This window comes from Helianthus annuus, chromosome 10, assembly GCF_002127325.2.
Source record: "Helianthus annuus cultivar XRQ/B chromosome 10, HanXRQr2.0-SUNRISE, whole genome shotgun sequence".
Classification (NCBI taxonomy): domain Eukaryota; kingdom Viridiplantae; phylum Streptophyta; class Magnoliopsida; order Asterales; family Asteraceae; genus Helianthus; species Helianthus annuus.
This window is the reverse complement of record NC_035442.2, coordinates 30975811-30995657: the sequence shown is the minus strand read 5'-3', so window position 1 is coordinate 30995657 and position 19847 is coordinate 30975811. Positions and strand designations below refer to the sequence as shown.

General features: G+C 36.3%; 3 protein-coding genes across 3 annotated transcripts; 2 read left to right on the top strand and 1 right to left on the bottom strand.

Annotated features, from left to right (window-relative positions):
• The first annotated feature begins 466 nt into the window (after positions 1-466).
• On the top strand, positions 467-2128 carry LOC110884362 (L-cysteine desulfhydrase). The gene has a single exon (XM_022132068.2). It carries the CDS (start codon positions 548-550, stop codon positions 1922-1924), a length of 1377 nt encoding a protein of 458 aa, XP_021987760.1. The 5' UTR covers positions 467-547; the 3' UTR covers positions 1925-2128.
• A 2001-nt stretch (positions 2129-4129) lies between these two features.
• On the bottom strand, positions 4130-12808 carry LOC110884361 (ABC transporter B family member 21). The gene is made up of 11 exons (XM_022132066.2): positions 12474-12808; positions 12151-12205; positions 11136-11311; positions 10394-10615; positions 9629-9867; positions 8133-8658; positions 7414-7687; positions 5807-6864; positions 5448-5711; positions 5042-5335; positions 4130-4643 (listed from the first exon to the last, which is right to left on the bottom strand). The coding sequence occupies exons 1-11, from the start codon at positions 12735-12737 to the stop codon at positions 4275-4277; spliced, it is 3741 nt and encodes a 1246-aa protein (XP_021987758.1). The 5' UTR covers positions 12738-12808; the 3' UTR covers positions 4130-4274.
• Positions 12809-16517: 3709 nt separating this feature from the next.
• LOC110880920 lies at positions 16518-18014 on the top strand. Its single transcript, XM_035978556.1, has 5 exons — positions 16518-16565; positions 16869-16996; positions 17094-17178; positions 17503-17714; positions 17820-18014. Exons 1-4 carry the CDS (start codon positions 16540-16542, stop codon positions 17594-17596), a joined length of 333 nt encoding a protein of 110 aa, XP_035834449.1. The 5' UTR covers positions 16518-16539; the 3' UTR covers positions 17597-17714; positions 17820-18014.
• The last annotated feature ends 1833 nt before the right edge of the window (positions 18015-19847 follow it).

The following is a 19847-nucleotide window of genomic DNA, read 5'->3' as shown; positions in this document are numbered from 1 at the left end:
GACCATCGATATCGTAGACCGTCACACGCACCGCAAAAGATAACATCAACGCTTGCCCAGCATTTCCGTCGTCGGAGAAGATGATTGTGAAGGGAACTGGCATCTGGGTGGATTTAGGGGGATTAGAAGGTGTGCGTATGGAATTAGAGAGAAGATGACGCGTGGTATCTTATGAAAAGAGAAGCACGGGACGCGTGTTATAAGAAAAGGTAGAAACATTGTACCTAAAGGTACATCAACCGCGGGGAACACCAATTAAGCTATTAAAACAACACCATATTGCCAAATCATGTTACAAAATTATAATATATAATAGTTATTTTCACCTAACTAGAGTAATTAACTCTTTAAACTATAAATAAAATCACTATTTTTTACGCAACATTAGCCAAAAAAAAAAAAAAAAAAAAAAAAAAAAACTGTAAAGGCATCCAACTCGGTTTACCGTGTAAGTGACGGGGCGAATCACTACTGGGTGCACAAATCGCAATCGCACTCGAAACAGAACACTTCATCTCACTGCAATCAAACCCTAGACCAAACAAAAATGGGTGAACTCAAAAACCATGAAGATAACCCTAACCCTGAAGACGACGACACCAACAACCACCTCCCTAAAAAACCCAAACCATCCTTCATAACCCAACACGAAGTCCACCACGAATTCGCCCACCACGAGCCCACCGTCGCCCGCATAAACAACGGCAGCTTCGGCAGCTGTCCAGCCTCCATAATCGCCGCTCAACAACACTGGCAGCTCAAATTCCTCCAACAACCAGACGATTTCTTCTTTAACACGCTTCCTTCTCAAATCCTCCGTTCTCGAACCCTAATTAAAGACCTAATTAACGCCGACGACGTCACCGAAGTCTCCATCGTCGACAACGCCACCACCGCCGCCGCCATCGTCCTCCAGCACGTCGGCTGGGCCTTCGCCGAAGGCCGGTTCAACAAAGGCGACGCTGTTGTTATGCTTCATTGTGCGTTTCAAGCTGTCAAGAAATCCATCGAGGCTTACGTCACTCGCGCCGGTGGTGACGTCATCGTGGTACATTTACCTTTTCCTGTTAATAGTAATGAAGAGATTATTGCTCAGTTTAGGTTAGGGTTAGCGAAAGGGAAGTTGAACGGTAGGAAAGTTAGGTTAGCGATTATTGATCATATAACATCGATGCCGTCAGTTATCATTCCGGTTAAGGAGTTGGTGAGGATTTGCAGGGAGGAAGGTGTGAGTCAGGTGTTTGTGGATGCGGCGCACGCTGTTGGGAGTGTGCCCGTGGATGTGAAGGAGATCGGTGCGGATTTTTATGTTAGTAATTTGCACAAGTGGTTCTTTTGTCCGCCGTCTGTCGCGGTGTTGTACTGTCGGAAATCGTCGTTGTCATCGGATTTACACCATCCGGTTGTGTCACATGAGTACGGAAACGGATTAGCGATAGAGAGCGCGTGGATTGGGACGCGTGATTACAGTTCGCAGCTGCTTGTTCCGGAGGTTGTCGATTTTGTCAACAGGTTTGAAGGTGGGATTCGTGGGATTATGGCGAGGAATCACGATGCGGTAGTGGAAATGGGAATGATGCTTGCGAAATCGTGGGGGACGATATTGGGTTCGCCTCCGGAAATGTGTCCTAGTATGGCGATGGTCGGGTTGCCTTCGTCTTTAGGGGTTTTGAGTGATGATGATGCAAAGAATTTGAGAGTTCATTTGAGAGATCGGTTTAACATTGAAGTTCCTATACATTATCAGCCGTTGAAAGACGCGGAGGTTGGACCGAGGGATGAAAGTTCTGGTTTTATAACAGGGTATGCTAGGATTTCTCATCAGGTTTACAACACGGTTGATGATTATCTCAAGTTTAGGGATGCGGTCAACCAGCTTTTGCAGGATGGTTTTAAATGCAAAATGCTGAGTTCCAGAGATTAATAATAAAATCTGTATGTTAACATCCTTCCTTCTTTTTCATGTTTTTGATTCCAGAAGAAAGAACATAAGTCATAAAGTTTGTGATATATTATGTAGAATATGTGCTCTGCACCGAGTTGTTTGTACGAGGATGCTAGTGTTTTGTACAACAACGATGTTTTTTACATGATATTAATCTCAAAGGCCCGGGCTTTTTCTAATATATATTTCAAGACTTCCTTGTACACATGGAAATCATTCTATGTAGTATAAAGTATAAAGTTATCTCCTAAACTTGTAAATTTATTAATAAAAAGTATAAAGTTATCTATATATAAAAAAAATTTGTAAAATTATACTTAAAAAGCCCAATCCGATTAATCCCTAGGCGGTACCTCACCGCCCGACTAGCGCCTAGCGCCTTCTACAACATTGTTAAAGACAACAAACACCTAAGATAACTAGCTTTAACCGAGCAAGTGACAGTTTGGTAGCCTGGGACTTAGGATTCAGGACATGGTATTAGGTGGGCTTTAACTGTTTGAATTTTGATACACTGGTAAATAGATAATCAGCTGTTCGTTCTAGTCTCTTATTTAAGAATTATAATGTGAAATGACCCCCTAATCAATGTATACTCTCAATATTGATTATTTGACCCTTAGACAACCAAATAATCAGAATCACTATAGCCAAATGTTAGAAGGTGAGGTGGCTGTGTGTGTTTCTGGGGTTTGGTTTAAGAGACCATTTTGGTACTACATATTGATAGGTTGTAATTTTGAATGAGATCATTTCTTTCATGTGATTCGAAGTTATACGGTGTAGATGCTCCACTGATGTATAGATTGTGTTAATGTGTGTATAAAAAGAGAGTGTGTGTTCAATACGGAACCAATTATATACAGAGAACTGCATAGTATCAAAGGCGCTAGGCGCACTCAAGGGGCATAGGTCGCGCCTGGGGCCTAGGCGCAAGGCGCAAAAATAGCGATGGCTTGAGGAAAAAAACACACGTAAATGAAATTAATAAAAAATAAATTGTGTATTAGAATAATACTATTATTCAAATAAATAAACAAAAGCTATTATATAATATTTAATCTAATTAGTACCAAAAGTTCTAAAATAGTGAAGATTCAAATGTAATTCCAAAACTTGAAAGTTCTAAAGTTCTAAAAGTTCAAAATTCGATCATAAATCTAGATGAAAATTGCTTCAATTAGTATTGTGGAGAAAAAATTTTTGATTTAAATAATAAATAAAAAGAATAAACCAATGTTTAGTGCGCCTAGAGAGCTAAAGTGAACACCTAGGAACTACAAGCACAGTTAATTGGCTTCGCCTGGATAATGTGACTAGACGCACGAAACGAGGGCTTTTAATAACTATGGAGAACTGTGAGAACCACAAAAAATCTGCACCTATTGCTTTAACTACGTTATATAAGAGGGTTATGTGATCGCATAATTCACCTGTTCTTTTTCTTGTAAGCACTATTAATACCAAGTGTTTTTGTGGTTCTCATGGTTTTTTACTTAAAATTAGTTTAGTATTGAACGTGACAATTATAAAGTGGTAAAGGAAAGACTTGGTGTTCCAAGTGACCCAGGTTCAATTCCTGCCCCCAACATTTAGGGGTTGTTTGTTTACCTCTTAATGAGGCTCTTAATGGTTCCCTCTTACTGGTTCAGTACTTAATGGTTCAGACTGTTTGTTTCACGAGCAGATGTCTGAACGGTTCAGACATTTGTCTCTGAATAGTTAAGCATTATACAAAGTCTGAATGGTTAAGACCTCTAATCTGAATTGGTCAGACATTTGCTTCTGAACGGTTAAGCATTATACAGGCTCTTAATGGTTCAGATCTCTTACTGGTTTAGCACTTAATGGTTCAAACCTCTTACTGGTTCAGCACTTAACTATTTAGATGTTGCCAAACAACCTCTTAGTTTCTGCGGCACCTGGTGATGATGGGAGATTAGGCGAGTAAGCGGCGATCGCTTGTTCGATCCTTGAACTGAGCGGGTTTTACCTCACCGCACTGTCGTGCCTTCGGGCGAGTGTTCACGGGCTTCGGCCCTAGGTGAGGGTTTTCCGTGGTTCGGAAGGCGAGTGTATCCCGATGTGGTGAATTTCGCCAATAGCCCATTTGGAGGATTCATTGACCGTTAAAAAATATGTTTAAGTTGGAACAAAAATATCATTTTTTTGATGAACTAAGAATTGTTGTAAAAGCTTTACCCTTCAACAGGCTATAATTGATTGCTTGAAACTGTTTATTTCAAAACTGATAAGCAGTTTAGATAATTTAATGAGGAGGTTGGATAAGCAATCCCAAATAGGCAAACATGAAATAACACAGCACATTTCACAAATTTTTGAAGTTTTCAGAGGTCGAATGAATTGCTGTGACCAAAGATGTGTACGATCCGTCCTTTATATTAATTAGTTCTTCATGCTTTCCTTTCTCAACAACGACTCCATTTTTAACCACAACAATGAGGTCCGCACCCTTAATGGTTGACAGCCGATGAGCCACCACAAGTGTGGTCCGGTTAACCATGACCCTATCCAACGCGTCTTGAACCACTTTTTCTGACTCCGCATCAAGTGCACTAGTGGCCTCATCTAGCAGTAGTATTTTGGGACTCTTGACAATGGCTCTAGCAATTGCCACTCTCTGTTTCTGTCCACCTGACAATTGGACTCCTCTTTCCCCTACCATTGTATTATAACCCTACAATTCCCACATCATTCATTAGATCATTTACCATCATAGATATTTTTTTAAGATTTGAAAGTTTGCCTTGTAAAGCTATACTAACAACCCAAACCCTTTTTATATTAGAGTTAATTACACGAATGGTTCCTGCCCTGGAATGTATTTTTACTGTTTTAATCCTTTTCTTTTATCGATATAATGGAATGGTCACCGTTGGCCAAATCGTAAAAGCACATTCATAATTTTGTGAACATAATTTATAGGTTTGTAAACGAACCCAATGATTTAGTGAACACCAGCCGGGGCTTAAATGGATTTTTTGATCTTGTTCATTGATTTAAAAATTAACGTGTTCGTGTTCGTGTTTGGTAAGCACTAAGTAGTGTTGGATAGATGATGCTAAAGAGAAAAACCTGGTGTAAGCCACTGATGAACCCATGGGCATTGGCCAACTCTGAAGCAGCTAGTATTTCCGCCTCGGTTGCATCACCATCTTTTCCGTAAGCAATGTTGGCTCGGATGGTGTCATTGAACAAGATCGGTTCCTGGCTCACTAGGCCCATCTGCAGTCTGAGCCACTTGAGTTGGAACTTATGTAACTCGTATCCGTCCATAGTGATACAACCCGAACCCGGATTGTAAAATCTTTGTAGGAGTGAAATAATCGTCGATTTCCCACTTCCGCTCTCCCCAACCAATGCAACTGTCTGAAAGGAAGATACCGTTAAGAGGTGTTTGGATTAGCCACTTGATGCCATAATAATTAGCTTTAAACGATTGGTTACATATAGAATACACATTTTAATTGTTTATAGTTACCTTGCCACTATTGATGGTTAAGCATAGATCACGAAATATCTCGACATTAGGTCTGGTTGGATACCGAAAACTAACATGACGAAGCTCGATTTCCCCTTTTACATGTTGTAATATCATTCCGGATTCATCACTTGGGTCTATCTCTGACTCGCGATCAAGAATGGCAAATACCGATGCAACCGAACACTTGGCTTTACTTGTATCCGGGGCAAACTTGCCCGAATTAGACACTGCCATTGCTGCCATCGTCAAAGCATAGAATACCTACAAGAACATATTGGCACCAACGATATCAAATGTGACTCGATAATCAAACCATCAACAAACAGGTTGTGGCTTCGAGTTCAAACATCACTCACCCGGAAAACTTTAGGGAATGTAGTTGTTCCCGCCTCAACAAGCCAAGCTCCGGCGTAAAAGCTGGCTGCATACACACAAAAAAGTAAGAAACACGATACTCCAAACCCGGCCCCCGCAATCAAACCTTGTTTTATCCCCATTCTTTCGGGACCTGCACATTTATCTCTATAAACCCGCATCACTTTCTCTTCAGCGCAAAAAGATGCTACAGTCCTTATACTTCCAATCGCATCACTTGCCACCTGGCTCGCTTCCTCATACATCATCTTAGCATCAGCACTAAACCCTTTTGTAGATTTCAACTGAACAAACCCGTCAGCTACTACCAAGGGAATGAGAGCAAGAATTATGAAAGCCAACTGCCAGCAAGTTGCGAAGGCAATGGTTAAACCAGAAACAACAGAAGATAAATCTTGAACGAGCTGAGCGAGTGCATCACCAACCAAACCACGAACACTGGCTGCATCCGCAGACAGCCGTGCACCAATTGCACCACTCGAGTTTTCCGGCTTATCGAACCAACCAATCTCCATGTTGATCACTTTCTCAAAGCATAATGATCTCATCCTTTTTATTAGTTTACACCCGGCAACAGAGAAAAAATACGTTCTTGCTGGAAGAGAAATACATGATACCACTCCCAGAAGTATGAACATTATAGCCCAGAATTTTGAGTCTGATTTCATTTTATGTGACGGTTCGTAAAACGTCTTGATCATGTTAGAAATCAGTATGCCAAAAGTTGGTAAGACTGCACCATTAGTAATTGCAGCTATTGCTCCCATTATGAGTATTGGTAGCTCTGGCTTGTTGAGATAAGCAAGGCGGCGGAGTGGGACTTCAGGAGGCTTTTTTGATACCGCTTCCTCTTCCATCGAGTGGTGGCTGCCGCTAGATAACGGCAGATGGGGTATCTTTTGACTCGACGTTGTTGTGAGTTCCATAGAGATTTCTTGATCCTCCGAGCCATGGCTTATTGAATCGTTATTAGCGTGTTGCAGTCTTATAAGTTGAGCATATGCTCCTTCAAGATCCTGGAGTAGCTGAGAATGGGATCCTGTATCAATCATGAATACGAGTATGAATTTCTGACATGACATAAGCTTAACATGGAACTCATGGGTTTGGGTTTAGTGTAAATGAGTTTCAGGTCGGTTTTGGGTCAAACTTGCAAACATGGTTAGCTAGACAGGTTATGGTCGGGTCAACTTGACGGGTTCACAGTCTGACCCTTTTAACCCGTTTGTTATTTTTGTTGTGTTTAATGTCATGGCTAAGTATTTTATGCAAGTCATAGGGAAATTGAGATTAATATTTATATATTAAACCTAATTAATTAGCATCTTTTAGCTGTAAATTAATAATTATTGAGTACTGAAACGCAAAAAAGAAATATATTAAAAATTAGGTGAAACGGACGTGTTTGTGTCAACCTGTGAATAAGGGTATTGTGTTCGGGTTCATGTGTCTTAACATGTTTTCAGTTTTATGTCAAGTTGGCCCCTACAACCTGTGAACCCCCATGTTTAGAACCCTAATATCAACCATGCATCCTTAGAAACATTAAATCATATATGCACAAGGATGGGTTGCTTGGTAAATCTACCTTTCTCAACTATCTTGCCTTGATGAAGGACCGCAATCATATCGGCATTTCTGACCGTGCTTAATCGATGTGCAACAATGACGGTTGTTCTATTGATCATTATCCGGTCCAATGCCGCTTGAACAACTCTCTCAGATTCTGCATCGAGTGCACTTGTTGCTTCATCCAAAAGAAGGATTCTAGGATCTTTAAGAATGGCTCTGGCTATAGCAATTCTTTGCTTCTGTCCTCCAGATAGTTGTGTTCCATGCTCACCAACCATGGTGTCCATTCCCTAAATGATTAAAATCCAACCATGGTGTCCGTTCAGAGGCAAATGTCTGACCAATTCAGATTAGAGGTTTTAACCATTTAGACTCAGCTTAACCATTCAGAGGCAAATGTCTGAACCATTCAGACAGACATCTGCTCGCGAAACAAACAGTCTGAACCATTAAATGCTGAATCAGTAAGAGGTCTGAACCATTAAGAACCCCATTAAGAGCTTAAACAAACAGCCCCTTAGTATGTTTTTAATAACGTCGACTAGTAAAACAATTTTTACGCATGTAGATAGACAACTTTGTGTTGACTTGAATTAGTGGACGCTATGTAGCCTCTTTTGGTGAAGTGGAACACCTATCTATCAATTTTAACCGTTTTAAATACGAATGCATATCATCTTTAGTGTTAAAGAGTTATTTAGAAAAGAGTCACCTGTACACATGTTTTAAACAAACCTGTGGTAGTTTATCGATAAATTTAGCAGCATTTGCGAGATCGACTGCTGCTCGAATCTCATCCATAGATGCATTATCTTTCCCGTACATAATATTATCCTTAATGCTGGATGTAAACAAAACTGGTTCTTGGCTAACGAGACTCATTTTCTGTCTAATCCATTTTAATTGGAAGTCTTTGAGATTAATACCATCAATAAGAACTTCCCCTGCTTGAGGATCATAAAATCTCTCTATTAGGCTGATTACCGTTGACTTTCCGCTTCCACTTTGACCAACCAATGCTGCAGTCGTCCCACTCAGGATGCAAAGAGAGAACCCGCTAAATATTTCTTCATCAGGCCTTGCTGGATATGTAAAACACACATCTTTTAATTCTATATCACCACGAATATCGTTTAATACTTTCCCTTTTGTGTCATATGAATCTATTTCGGGTTTTCTGTTTATGGTTTCAAACATCTTGAATGCTGCAGCCTGACCCGAAGCAAATGCACTCAAACAGGGAGATGCTGGCCCAAGAGACCTACAGAAGTTCATATTCTATGAGTATAGCTTGCAACATGTTTGGTGCTAGGAGATAACATGCAAATATATGATAAACGGGTTGGGTTGGTGGATCGAACCTGACACGAAACTGGACACTACATGAACTAAAAAATCATGTCGACACATGCACCCAAACACGATACAAGTATCGTGGGTTGACATGAACCTGGCCATCTAATCAGAGATTTTATGTTGATTTTATTTTTGCATATTAATACACTGAAATTACAAATTAAAAAAAGAGTAAACTGCCAAAATGGTCTCTGAGATTTGGTCACTTTTGCCACTTTAGTCCAAAAGTAAAACCTTTTGAATCTGAGTCCCTATGGTTTCAATTTTGTTGCCATTTTCATCCAAAAGCAAAACCTGGTCAGATTTTTCAGTTAACATCTAGATTTTTCTGTGACCAAAACATGTTGAAAATGATCAAAACCTTTGCCAGTGACCAACACCATATTGAGAATGATCAAAGCCTGTACAAAAAAAGCTAGATGTTAACTGAAAAATCTGACCAGGTTTTGCTTTTGGATGAAAATGGCAACAAAACTGAAACCACAGGGACCCAGATTCAAAAGGTTTGGGTTTTGGATTAAAGTGGCAAAAGTGACCAAACCTCAGGGGTCATTTTGGCAGTTTACTCTAAAAAAAAAATTCAAATGCATGTAAAATAATTTTGTTTAATCATAAAACCTTATGCTCATTTCTTTTTATCTTTTAAATGTACAATAAAAATACCCGATAAGTTAAGTTACTACATAAAAATATATATTTAATAAATTTATGAGAATAAGTAGGTTAAACGGCTGAATCCATGAGTTTGGCAGGCCGACCCGAACATGATCCGTTTAGCTAAACGTGTTTGACATGAATCCATCTAGACTAAACCCAAACCCACAAATTTCACGTTCTGTCAAAAAATCACATCCCTAATGTGCAAATGCACTCACGTGGATCCGGTAACCAAAGCCAAGATTATGTTAACCACTGTCCCACCGGTGTAGCCTTTTTCTAGCACCAATTTGGCACCATACCAAACCGCCATCGCGTAACTACAGTACATGATCAACACCAGGGATCCTAGACCAAGGCCAGCAGCCAGGCCTTCATTGACACCAGAATTATAAGCATCCATAAGGGCATTATTGTAATCTGCAAGTGCTTTTTTCTCCCCAACGAAAGAAGCAACCTAGGGTGAATAATTGTTTAGTTAGATACTTATCATAATATGCTTTCTAACAGGATATAAAATTTTGTATTGAACTTTCATAAAGTGAGTTGAACAATTTAGAAGTTTTAAATACACAAGAACTATTAATAAGCAACACTTCATTGTAAAATAATTAGGTTATTTTTGTCATTTTACTATATATATATATATATATATGTATATGTCGTTCAATGTTTATACCAAGTTTAAGTATAGAATGCGAGAACCGTATATACACTTGTCTATATTACTTTAATTGTGATAAATATTATGTCACCGCATAACCTCATCCCTTTCTCTCTCCTACTATGTCTAGTTAACACTAGATACAAGTGTTTATGCGATTCCCTGTTTAAAATTGGTCCTTCAATACAAAACCTGTTTAAATTTTATTTCCATAACACACATATGGATATTGGTTTTGAAATGATGCCAGTGAAATAAATGGATGATATTATTAAAAGAAATAAATACTCTACTAGTTTCCATATGCATTTCTCCTTACCGTCCTTATCGAGCCAAGTGTTTGGTCGACTACATTGGCCGCTTTAGCATAAGTACTTTGCCCTTGTGAAGCCATCTTCGATATCCTTGCCGACATAACTCCACCAGATATCACCATAATAGGAATTGAGATTAACAACACAAGCGTAAGAAGCCATCCTTTAAAGAGTGCTACCACGATGCCTCCCAAAAATGTTGCCGTTAGTTGTATGAATTTTCCAACCTACAAAACTTTAGTGATTATTATTTTTTTTTATAATGCTAAACTTACTCACTTTCAAACCATATATATTTGTTATAACCCCTTCTAATCTTATGCTTTCTCTTGAACACTTTCTACTTGACATAATCGTCCTTTTTCGTCCCTCTTTAACTTTTTTTCCGCTTAATATATTGTTCCTTGAGTAAACTGTAATTTACATCCACGAAGAAAGTGCCTAGTGTCAACTTGAGTCCCCATTTTGAAAATTTTGCTTTATGAGTCCATGTTCTTTAAAATTCGCTACACTCCGAGTCCCTACTGTCACTTTAACCGTTTAATAATGGTGAAAAGTCCATTTTACCCCTCAACTTTTTATGTTTATTTAAGTTAAAAGCTAATAATAATAATAATAATAATAATAATAATAATAATAATAATAATAATAATAATAATAATAATAATAATAATAATAATAATAATAATAATAATAGCAATAAAAACAAAATTAAAGTTTTTAAGTTAAAAAGTAAAATATAAAAACCTTTTCCCCCATTGCATCTTGCATGAGGACAGTATCGCCTGATATCCTGCTAATAACTTCACCTGTATTTGTGTTCTTGTCAAAGAAGGAAACATCTTGTCTTAATATTGATTTTAGATACATATTCCTTATTCTTGCAGCTTGCCGTTCTCCGGTTACCATCCACATTGCTACCTCTAACAAACACACAATGTTTTCACGATTAAAGTTATATATGCTTTTTTAATTTCACATATGAGGGTGTTCACTACTAAAAAACCAGGCATTAGTGATTTAAAATTTGCAAAAGATAAAATTTGAAAATAAGGCCGATCGTCATATTCTAGCCGCTATTTTGGACACAAATCTTTATTTGCTAGAAGGTGTAAATCATGGCCGGCCCCAAGAATCCTCGAAAGACTTTGGACCAGGGAGAGTAAAAAATTAGGCCCCTATAAAATTCCGGGCACTGAGGCATCATCCACCCCGCCCCTCCCCCACGCCAACCCTGGTGTAAACGATCGTCAAAATCAATCACAAATCAGCATTTGCAATTGCTTTGGCTGTCCCAAATACTCAATTTCATAGTGGTGCTCATTTTTAATTTTAAATCTTCAATTTTCAAATGTAGAGATCGATTTACAAGTAATCTGTCACATAATTTTTTCCATATGTTTATATCTTTTCACATTTTTAAAGTGTGTGAATACTGAATATACTAAAAAATGTGTAAATTTAATTGGTTTGTTATCGGCTTATAAGACTTCCATTTGGTAAAGAGTCATACTAGTGATGATTATTCTAAGAGTTATTTTACAAGTAAATTTTTATTTTTATTTTTGAACGACAAATTTGGGTCACTGACGGACCACTAGAGTATCATTGTGACACCAGCGGAATCACCCGATCATATCCATTTTACAGGTAGATTATAATTCTAAAACGATAATATATATCAAACAATATTGCTAGATAATTGCTTTCAGAATTTAACTATAGATGATGATGAAGATAAAGAGGCAACACTTGTACTTACGAAGGAATGATCCAACGCCGGTCCCAACAGCTAGGTAAAGGAATTTCAGAGATACCTATATTCCAATCACTTGATATGTTTATCAACAAGAAACATATAGTGGTCATGAAAAAATGAAAATGGATATTGAAATGAAGTAATGATACTTTTCCTCCTAATTCGTCAAGATGATGACCTATGTCAAGATCAGGAGTTATCAAGAAGATGACATGTGTCAAGAATGTCAGAGATCATATAAAAAGATAAACAGATAAAAGATACTTGTGAGCATCTCGTTGCTAGGAGTATGAAATATAAGGAAGCGTTAGAAGATTATTATGTACCTTGGAAACAACATGAACCACGTTATTGTTGTTTTGGTTCTCACCAAAAGCATTAACAAGGTCGCCTAAAAGGATAGTCATGATTGGCGTGCATACTCCGTTACTAATGGCACCAATGGTGCCCACTATCATCAATAAGTGATCTTTAGAATCCGCAAAGGCAAACAACTTATAAAACGGGACACTGTTCGTGCACTCCTTTTCCTTTACTTTGGTCGAGTGTGAGCCTCGTTTCGTCTTTTCTTTACCATTGATGTTCACCATTCTAGTTTATGCTATGATGGATTTTGAGCCAAAAAGTTGTAAACTTTATTGATGGTTTTGCTGAAAGTGAACCAAATGATGAACATAAGTGTAACATTCAAAGGATGTGCTTAATTGTTATATAGGCTTAAAAATGAGGGGGAAACGGAAAACATGATTGCACTAATTATGCAAAAGGAAAAACATTAACTAATTCCATGATTAGATTAAGTCAAAAGATTAGATAAAAGACCAACCCCACTAACTAGATCCTTTCATGCATGAATATCTAAACTTGGTATTTGACATGTAAAAACATTAACCTAATGCAAAGAGTCTATAAAAAGCAAAAAACAAACAAGAAGGTATACTAAATTTAGATAACTTAAACTAAAACAAAAACCACATGTGAGGTGACTCAACAATGGGTATTAAATGAGTTGGGTAAGTAAAACGCGACACAAACATAAAAATTGTGTCGGTGTCAGACACACAAACTCAAGCATGACTCACATATTGAGTTGACATGCTTGTTACTACTTTGAAATTGCAAATATAAACCGAAAAACAAAACGGCTGTAAACAATTGCCAAATTGGCACTTATTTTCAACATTTGAGTTTTGACACAAATTGCCCCTTAAACGGATAAACCCAATGCGGACTTGTTTAGCTAAACACTTAACGAGTTGGACTAGAAAGTGATTCAAATTCACTTAAAATAAATCTAATTAAACACTTAATTTCGTGTACGTACGGTGTTTAAAATTAACATTTAAACTCACCCCCGTCGTCATAGCCCCAAACCCAAATGAAAACTCTCCAACCATGTGACAGAACCTTGTTCATTTTTAATACTCAACTTGGTTGCATTTATGTAGTTTAACACATGAAATTATTGCTAGTACACATGTATAATAGTGAAGTCAAAAAAAAAAAAAAAAATCTATAGCAACAAATCAATTGAAAAGTTATGATTCTGCCATTTATATGCACTAATCAATTCCTTACATACTAAGTTGATCATGATCAATCAACTTGGATAAAGCTTTATCAAAGTAAATAATAAAATTGTGATGATTGCAAGCACTTACAATATATACATTCTTGTATAGACTGATTTTAGAATAAATCCAAATCAAACATACTTTTTCTTTATGAGAAAACCCAATATGGGCTGATTTTATGCATTATTTAAAAACATGCAAGTGCACCTATTAGCCAGTCACACTTTATTTTTATCTTTTCTTTTTAAATACACTAGTTGGTTCCCCTTTGCGCGTTGCGGCAGGAAATTCTCGGGTGCAAGACCAATCCTTAGTCATTTGAGTAAAATAAAAACTTCTTACTTGAATAATTCGAATGGATCATGTCCAAAACTGAGGCAAGACCATTCCCAAGTTCATGATGAATAAAGTCATGTAAACATAATTAATTTGTTGGGTTCTCATAACCTTAAAAAATGCAACTGTATTCTCATGTATTCTCAGATTTCATTCACTATTGACAATATCTGAAATATACAGTTTGGATCCCCTGGCCCGTTTTATGAACCCTTTTGACCCATTAGTTTAAAAGTTGAATATTTACAGAATGTTTTCAGATAAACATATTTTAATAGGTGCAAATGACATTTTAAAAGATTCAGTAAAAGCAAGAAACTGTACCAGCTATATTAATTGCCTCAAGAGCAACTGAAAATTAAAATCACTTTATTATTTCTACTGAATGTTTTCAGATAAACACATCGAATAGTCTTAAACAACCCTAAAGATTGCATCCATGAGCTCACCCGAAACTTTTTTAACCGAGAGAAAACATGAAACCGTCCCCAAAGGCGTACGGGCAAGTTATATCATCAGAAATGAAATCCTTAACCAAGTTGGAGAAGAACAATGAAGTGAGGAGGGGGATACGAATATAAGAAGTGGGGATTATATTTATATATAGCAGGACAGATAGAGACATTGTATCGATCACTACGTTAGGAAGAAATACATGAGAATCTTTAGCCTCAATCAACATATGGTTATTTATTATTATTAGTTTCTGAAAATACTAATTGGGAAAACAATCTAGTCTAGTCTAGAAATATAAGAGAATAATATTGATGCTAGCTGAATAATACGTACTTAAAAGGTTTCTTTATTTATGGCAAGTCAAGTCTAACGAGGTTTCAAATGCTTGTGAGAATCGACAAATTTTGTTGGTCAAAGTGGTCAAAGGACTGCCCTTCCTAGTGGAGACGAAGATTCGAATCCGCTTAGGCCATTTTCGAGAGACATCTGCGTTTGTTATACACATTATTGAATATATCCTAATTATGTTATAAATACATTGGTATTGTCATAAAATGTATATTAATCTTATTTGTTTTTATATATTTGATATGTTACGGAGGAAACAAGTTAAAATGGTGTAACTAAGCTAAATTTGAGAAGGCTGGATGAATCTTTAAACGAAGTTTATATGTTGTTATTGTCAATTTTTATGGTTGACAATTAATGATATTAATATATTAGATTTGACTAAAAGTTAAAATTGTGTAACTAAGCTAAAGTTGAGAAGGCGGGATGAATCTTTTAACGAAGTTTATATATTGTTATTGTCAATCTTTTTGGTTGATAATTAATTAATAATACTAATCTATCTATACTTTCTATAAAAGGAGAAATCCAAGTGACATAAGAAAAGCTGATGTGTCAGCTAGAGAGCATGTCCAACAATGCTTTTCTTATGTCATTGTTACATCATAAAGCCTAATATCAAAAGAGTTTAAAATTCAAAGTTGGCCCACATCAAACCACTGCCTTGTGTATTTTCAAATTTTAAAGGTCTGGCCCACATTCTAAAGGGCAAACCACTGCCCATCTACGAGAAAGTAGCAGCTGGTTCCTTTGGCAAATGTATACTTAGCAGCAACAGATGTTGTTATCTTCCGTAATACTTTTAGATCAGCAGATGTTTAACGCTAATTACCGGGAAATTCAAATTTAAATATGCATGGGAATAAGTAAATAGCAATTAATGCATGTCACTCATATTCAAACTCCTGTCAATCATCCTTCTTATATAAGACTTTTCTTCTCATTTCCATCTTCATATTTCATCACGCTTTCATCTTCTCTGATTTTGAAATTTGAAATTTAATCACAATCCAAATTCCGAATTAGAAGCATGTCAATATCAGTTGACAGTAATAATCTTAGTTTTGTTTACGAGTTGAATCCTGGGAAGGATATGTGGAACATGAAGGCGATAATTATTCGAAAATGGAATCAGGGTTACAAGATGGAGATCATATTCATTGATGAGAAGGTAATTTGTATCTCTGCTTTTCCATTTTATTTTAGAAACTGTAGTGTTGTATGCTAAGAAGATAATTTCTTTAAATGTTCTTCACGGTGCTAAGATTCAAGCAGGTATTAAGAGTCATCTGATACCTGTTTTTGATGGACAGCTGCAAGAAGATGCTGTTGTGATTCTGTCGAAATTTGGTGTTGATGAGAATAAAGATTTATATAAAGTAGTAGTGCAGCCTTATAAAATCAACTTTTATAGATGCACAACTGTTACTCGTGTGAGAGGTTGGCAAGGTGTTGAGTATGGTTTCAATTTAAGAGCTTATGAAGATATTCTTCAAGGAGAGGCGTTAAACGCTTTGAGTATTGGTAGTGTATATTTTTGTAATCATGCCTTGCTTGTATAATATTAGAGAGTTTTACTTATATTCTTGTATAATGTGATCATGTAGATGTTGCTGGATCTGTGATTTCTTGTGGAGATCTTGAAATCTTTGATCGACCTCCAAAGGAGACTAAGAAGATGAATTTCGATATTGAAGATTTGGAGTAAGTTGTTGTTTATATGTTCAGTCATGTAGTGATCATAAAATGTATTTAATGATGTTAATAAATAAGAGGAAGAATGTTTGTATTTAATGTGAGATCATGTAATGGTAATAAATGAGGTTTATATTGTTTGTATGTAATGCTGAATCATGGTAATAAATGAGGTCTACAGTTTATTCTTAGTGAATATAGTACTTAATTTATGGCTCATTTGCTACTTTAATAAATGTTACAGTTTTCCTGATTTATTTTCTGTTTTTATTCATTCAATGTTGTTTTGATATGAATATTCTTTTCATATAGTGGTAAGGTTTTGCGGTGTACTGTGTGGAATGATTATGCTCTGCAGATTAAGGACTTCATTTCTAAAGTCCCACCTCATGAGCATGTGATGGCTGTTATACAACATGGAAAGTGTAAGGAATGGAAAGGTATTTTTGTTACTTTCTGCAAATCATAACTATACTGTTTATTTCTGGCAATATAAAGACAGGTATACATTAAATATCTATATACTTTTCCATGTAGGTGAATATACTGTTCAAAGTGACAAGTTTGCAACACGAATTTTTCTGAATCAAGAAATTGATGAAGTTGATGAGCTAAGGAGGAGGTAATTCTCAATGTAATTTCTATTATATATAGATGTTCAAGTCAAATACTTGGTTTCATGTCATTTGTATACTAATTCTAATCATTTGTGGTATTCAAAAGACATATATTGAAGTTTGGACAAGGGAGTAGTTCTACTTCTCAGACGATACTATCGTCTCAGAGTATTTTTCCATTACATAAAGAATTTGTAACTGAAGGTGTGAAGAAACATGTTGATGAGATTAGCGAGATAGAAAAGGTTTCACTTCTTTGTATATAGTTTGGTTATTTGTTTGGTTTGTCACCTGCGTGTTTTTATAGGAAGTGTGTTGTGTTTTTACAGGAAATGTCTTGTGTTGTGGTTGCGACAATTAAGATTGTGCAAGAAGAGTATGGTTGGTTTTATGCTGCCTGTCGTAAGTGTTTCAAGAAGGTGATGGGTGAAAGTGAATACTTGCAGAATGTTGAGAATGTTTCAGATGATATTCTTCGATTGCCTGCGACTTCTTTGGTTTGTATCAGATGTCATACTGAATGTACATCGATCACCACAAAGTAAGCAATGATGATTATTTAGCGTTATATTCATATAAGTAACATTCTAAGACTCATATTTGAATATAGTTTTGCAGTTTACTTAGTTAGTTGTGTATATTTCAGGTTCAAGGTGCAAGTGCGGGTGCAGGATGAGAGTGGTAGTGTTTCTTTTGTTATGTTTGATAGAGATGTTCAGAAGCTTCTTGGATTAGCGGCGAGTGACATAAGAGAGAGGCAGGTTAAGGCCAATGATACTGGATTCCCTCATGAGATATTTCGATTGGTTGATAAGAAGGCTGCTTTTAAGATTGATGTTTCAGAGTTCAATCTTAAAAATGACTATTGTGTTTATACTATGCAAAAAACAACTGATGATCCAGTAATAATTGCTGAGTTGGTTGGTGGAGATGGTAATGGTGATGAAAATACTGATGAGGTAGCATATAAAATTACTCTTTCAATCTATTTATTTTTCTTTTGAGTTTTAAACACTGGATTATGTACTTTTTTATATGATATCATATATTATGATCCTTTAGGTTACTCAAGAGGTAGCTGATGTTAAAGACATTAACCTTTCAGACTCTTCTCAGGTGTCTGCTGAACGAACTTCAAGGGTGAGTATTTATTTTTAAAGTATGTTTAGTACGTTTAAAAAGAGTTCATTATTTTATTAAATGAGATCAATAGTTGTTTTGTGATCTATTGGAAGGATGCTGTCTCTGTTACGGCCGACTCTTCAGTCGTTGAAGTTGAAAAGGATTCTGGATCAAGTCCGAATGGAAAGCGGATGGTTCAAGATGCTGATGTTGCCAACGTTGATGAACTATCCACTAATGTGAGAAGAACCTGGAAGAAGCTGACTAAGGTTAACAATTAGATGCTTATGAAAAAACAATTCTTATGAGAGATAAGTAGAAACCACTTATTTTTGAAGAATCCTTTTGGTTTTTATTTATGTCTGTTAACTGTTGTTTTAACAAACTGTGGTTAAAAGTTTTGTTTGTAATGGCTACAATGATGAATATGTTATGTAATGTCTATTGGTTGAATATCAAGTAAGGTTAACCTTTATTATACATGTTTGGTGATATTGATGGACTGGATAAGTAGTAGGGTTATATATTATTGTTAGATCGATGAATGAAAATTTAATCAATTGGTTAGTCGAAAAACTGTTGGGGTCTGAGATACATTAACATCTGTTAGAGGCTAAGCACTGTTATAGTGTGCTAACATCTGTTAACCCCTAAGCAGTGTTAAAGATCTGTTAAAGGTTAAGCACTGTTATAGCGTGCTTCAACAGACTATATGAGCTGTTGATCATCATCTGTTAAACATCTTATATTATAGATCTTTTGTTCAATTGTGTAATATCTGTTGGTGCATAGCAGAACTTAGGTTCATCATACATTTTGCTTCATCAGCAGAGGTTATAGCGTGCTATAACGTGCTAATTCTGTTAACCCTTAAGCACTGTTAAATATCTGTTAAAGGCTAAGCACTATTATAGCGTGCTTCAACAGACCTTATGAGCTGTTGATCATCATCTGTTAAAGATCTTATATTATAGATCTTTTGTTGAATTGTCTAATATCTGTTGGTGCACAACAGAACTTAGGTTCATCATACATTTTGCTTCATCAGCAGAGGTTCTCTGTAGCAGACCTTTGCTTCAGCAGTCTTTGTGTTAACAGACCTTTCGGTTCATCAGGAGAGTTTGTTTGGCTCATGTGCTGAGGTTATTTCGTTTAAGTAACAGACTTTTCTTTTAATAGTGGTTGTCTTCAACAGATGTTTTGGTTTGTAAAGTTTAGCGAAACAGATGTTGAGTTTGTCCCTTTGGTAGGAGCAGTTTTTAAAACACTGTTATTTGTAATTCCAATTTGTATACTATTTTATTAATTTTGAGTGTTATATTTCTTTTTGTTGGGTGACCGGGAAATGTAATGGACAATAGTAATGTTTAGATGCAAAATATAGTAATGTTTACTTGAAAAATATAAAAAGGTAAAACCACAGTTTTGAAAGTATATACTAAGACTACATAACTTCATTCCTAAGTTAGTTTCCAAACAAGAAATTTGTCCATCAAACATGTCAACTAAAACATAAATTATACAAGGATGAAAAGGTGTTCAAAGATCATGT

Coding starts and splice junctions, on each gene's coding strand:
- LOC110884362 (XM_022132068.2), top strand. CDS start 548: ATGGGTGAACTCAAAAACCATGAAGATAACCCTAACCCTGAAGACGAC.
- LOC110884361 (XM_022132066.2), bottom strand. CDS start 12,737: ATGGTGAACATCAATGGTAAAGAAAAGACGAAACGAGGCTCACACTCG. Junction 10,616..11,135: donor AAGATGCAATGGGGGAAAAG/GTTTTTATATTT, acceptor AAAGTTTTGTAG/GTTGGAAAATTCATACAACT. Junction 9,868..10,393: donor CACTTGGCTCGATAAGGACG/GTAAGGAGAAAT, acceptor TATTCACCCTAG/GTTGCTTCTTTCGTTGGGGA.
- LOC110880920 (XM_035978556.1), top strand. CDS start 16,540: ATGAATTTCGATATTGAAGATTTGGA. Junction 16,566..16,868: donor TTCGATATTGAAGATTTGGA/GTAAGTTGTTGT, acceptor CTTTTCATATAG/TGGTAAGGTTTTGCGGTGTA. Junction 17,179..17,502: donor GTTGATGAGCTAAGGAGGAG/GTAATTCTCAAT, acceptor GTGTTTTTACAG/GAAATGTCTTGTGTTGTGGT.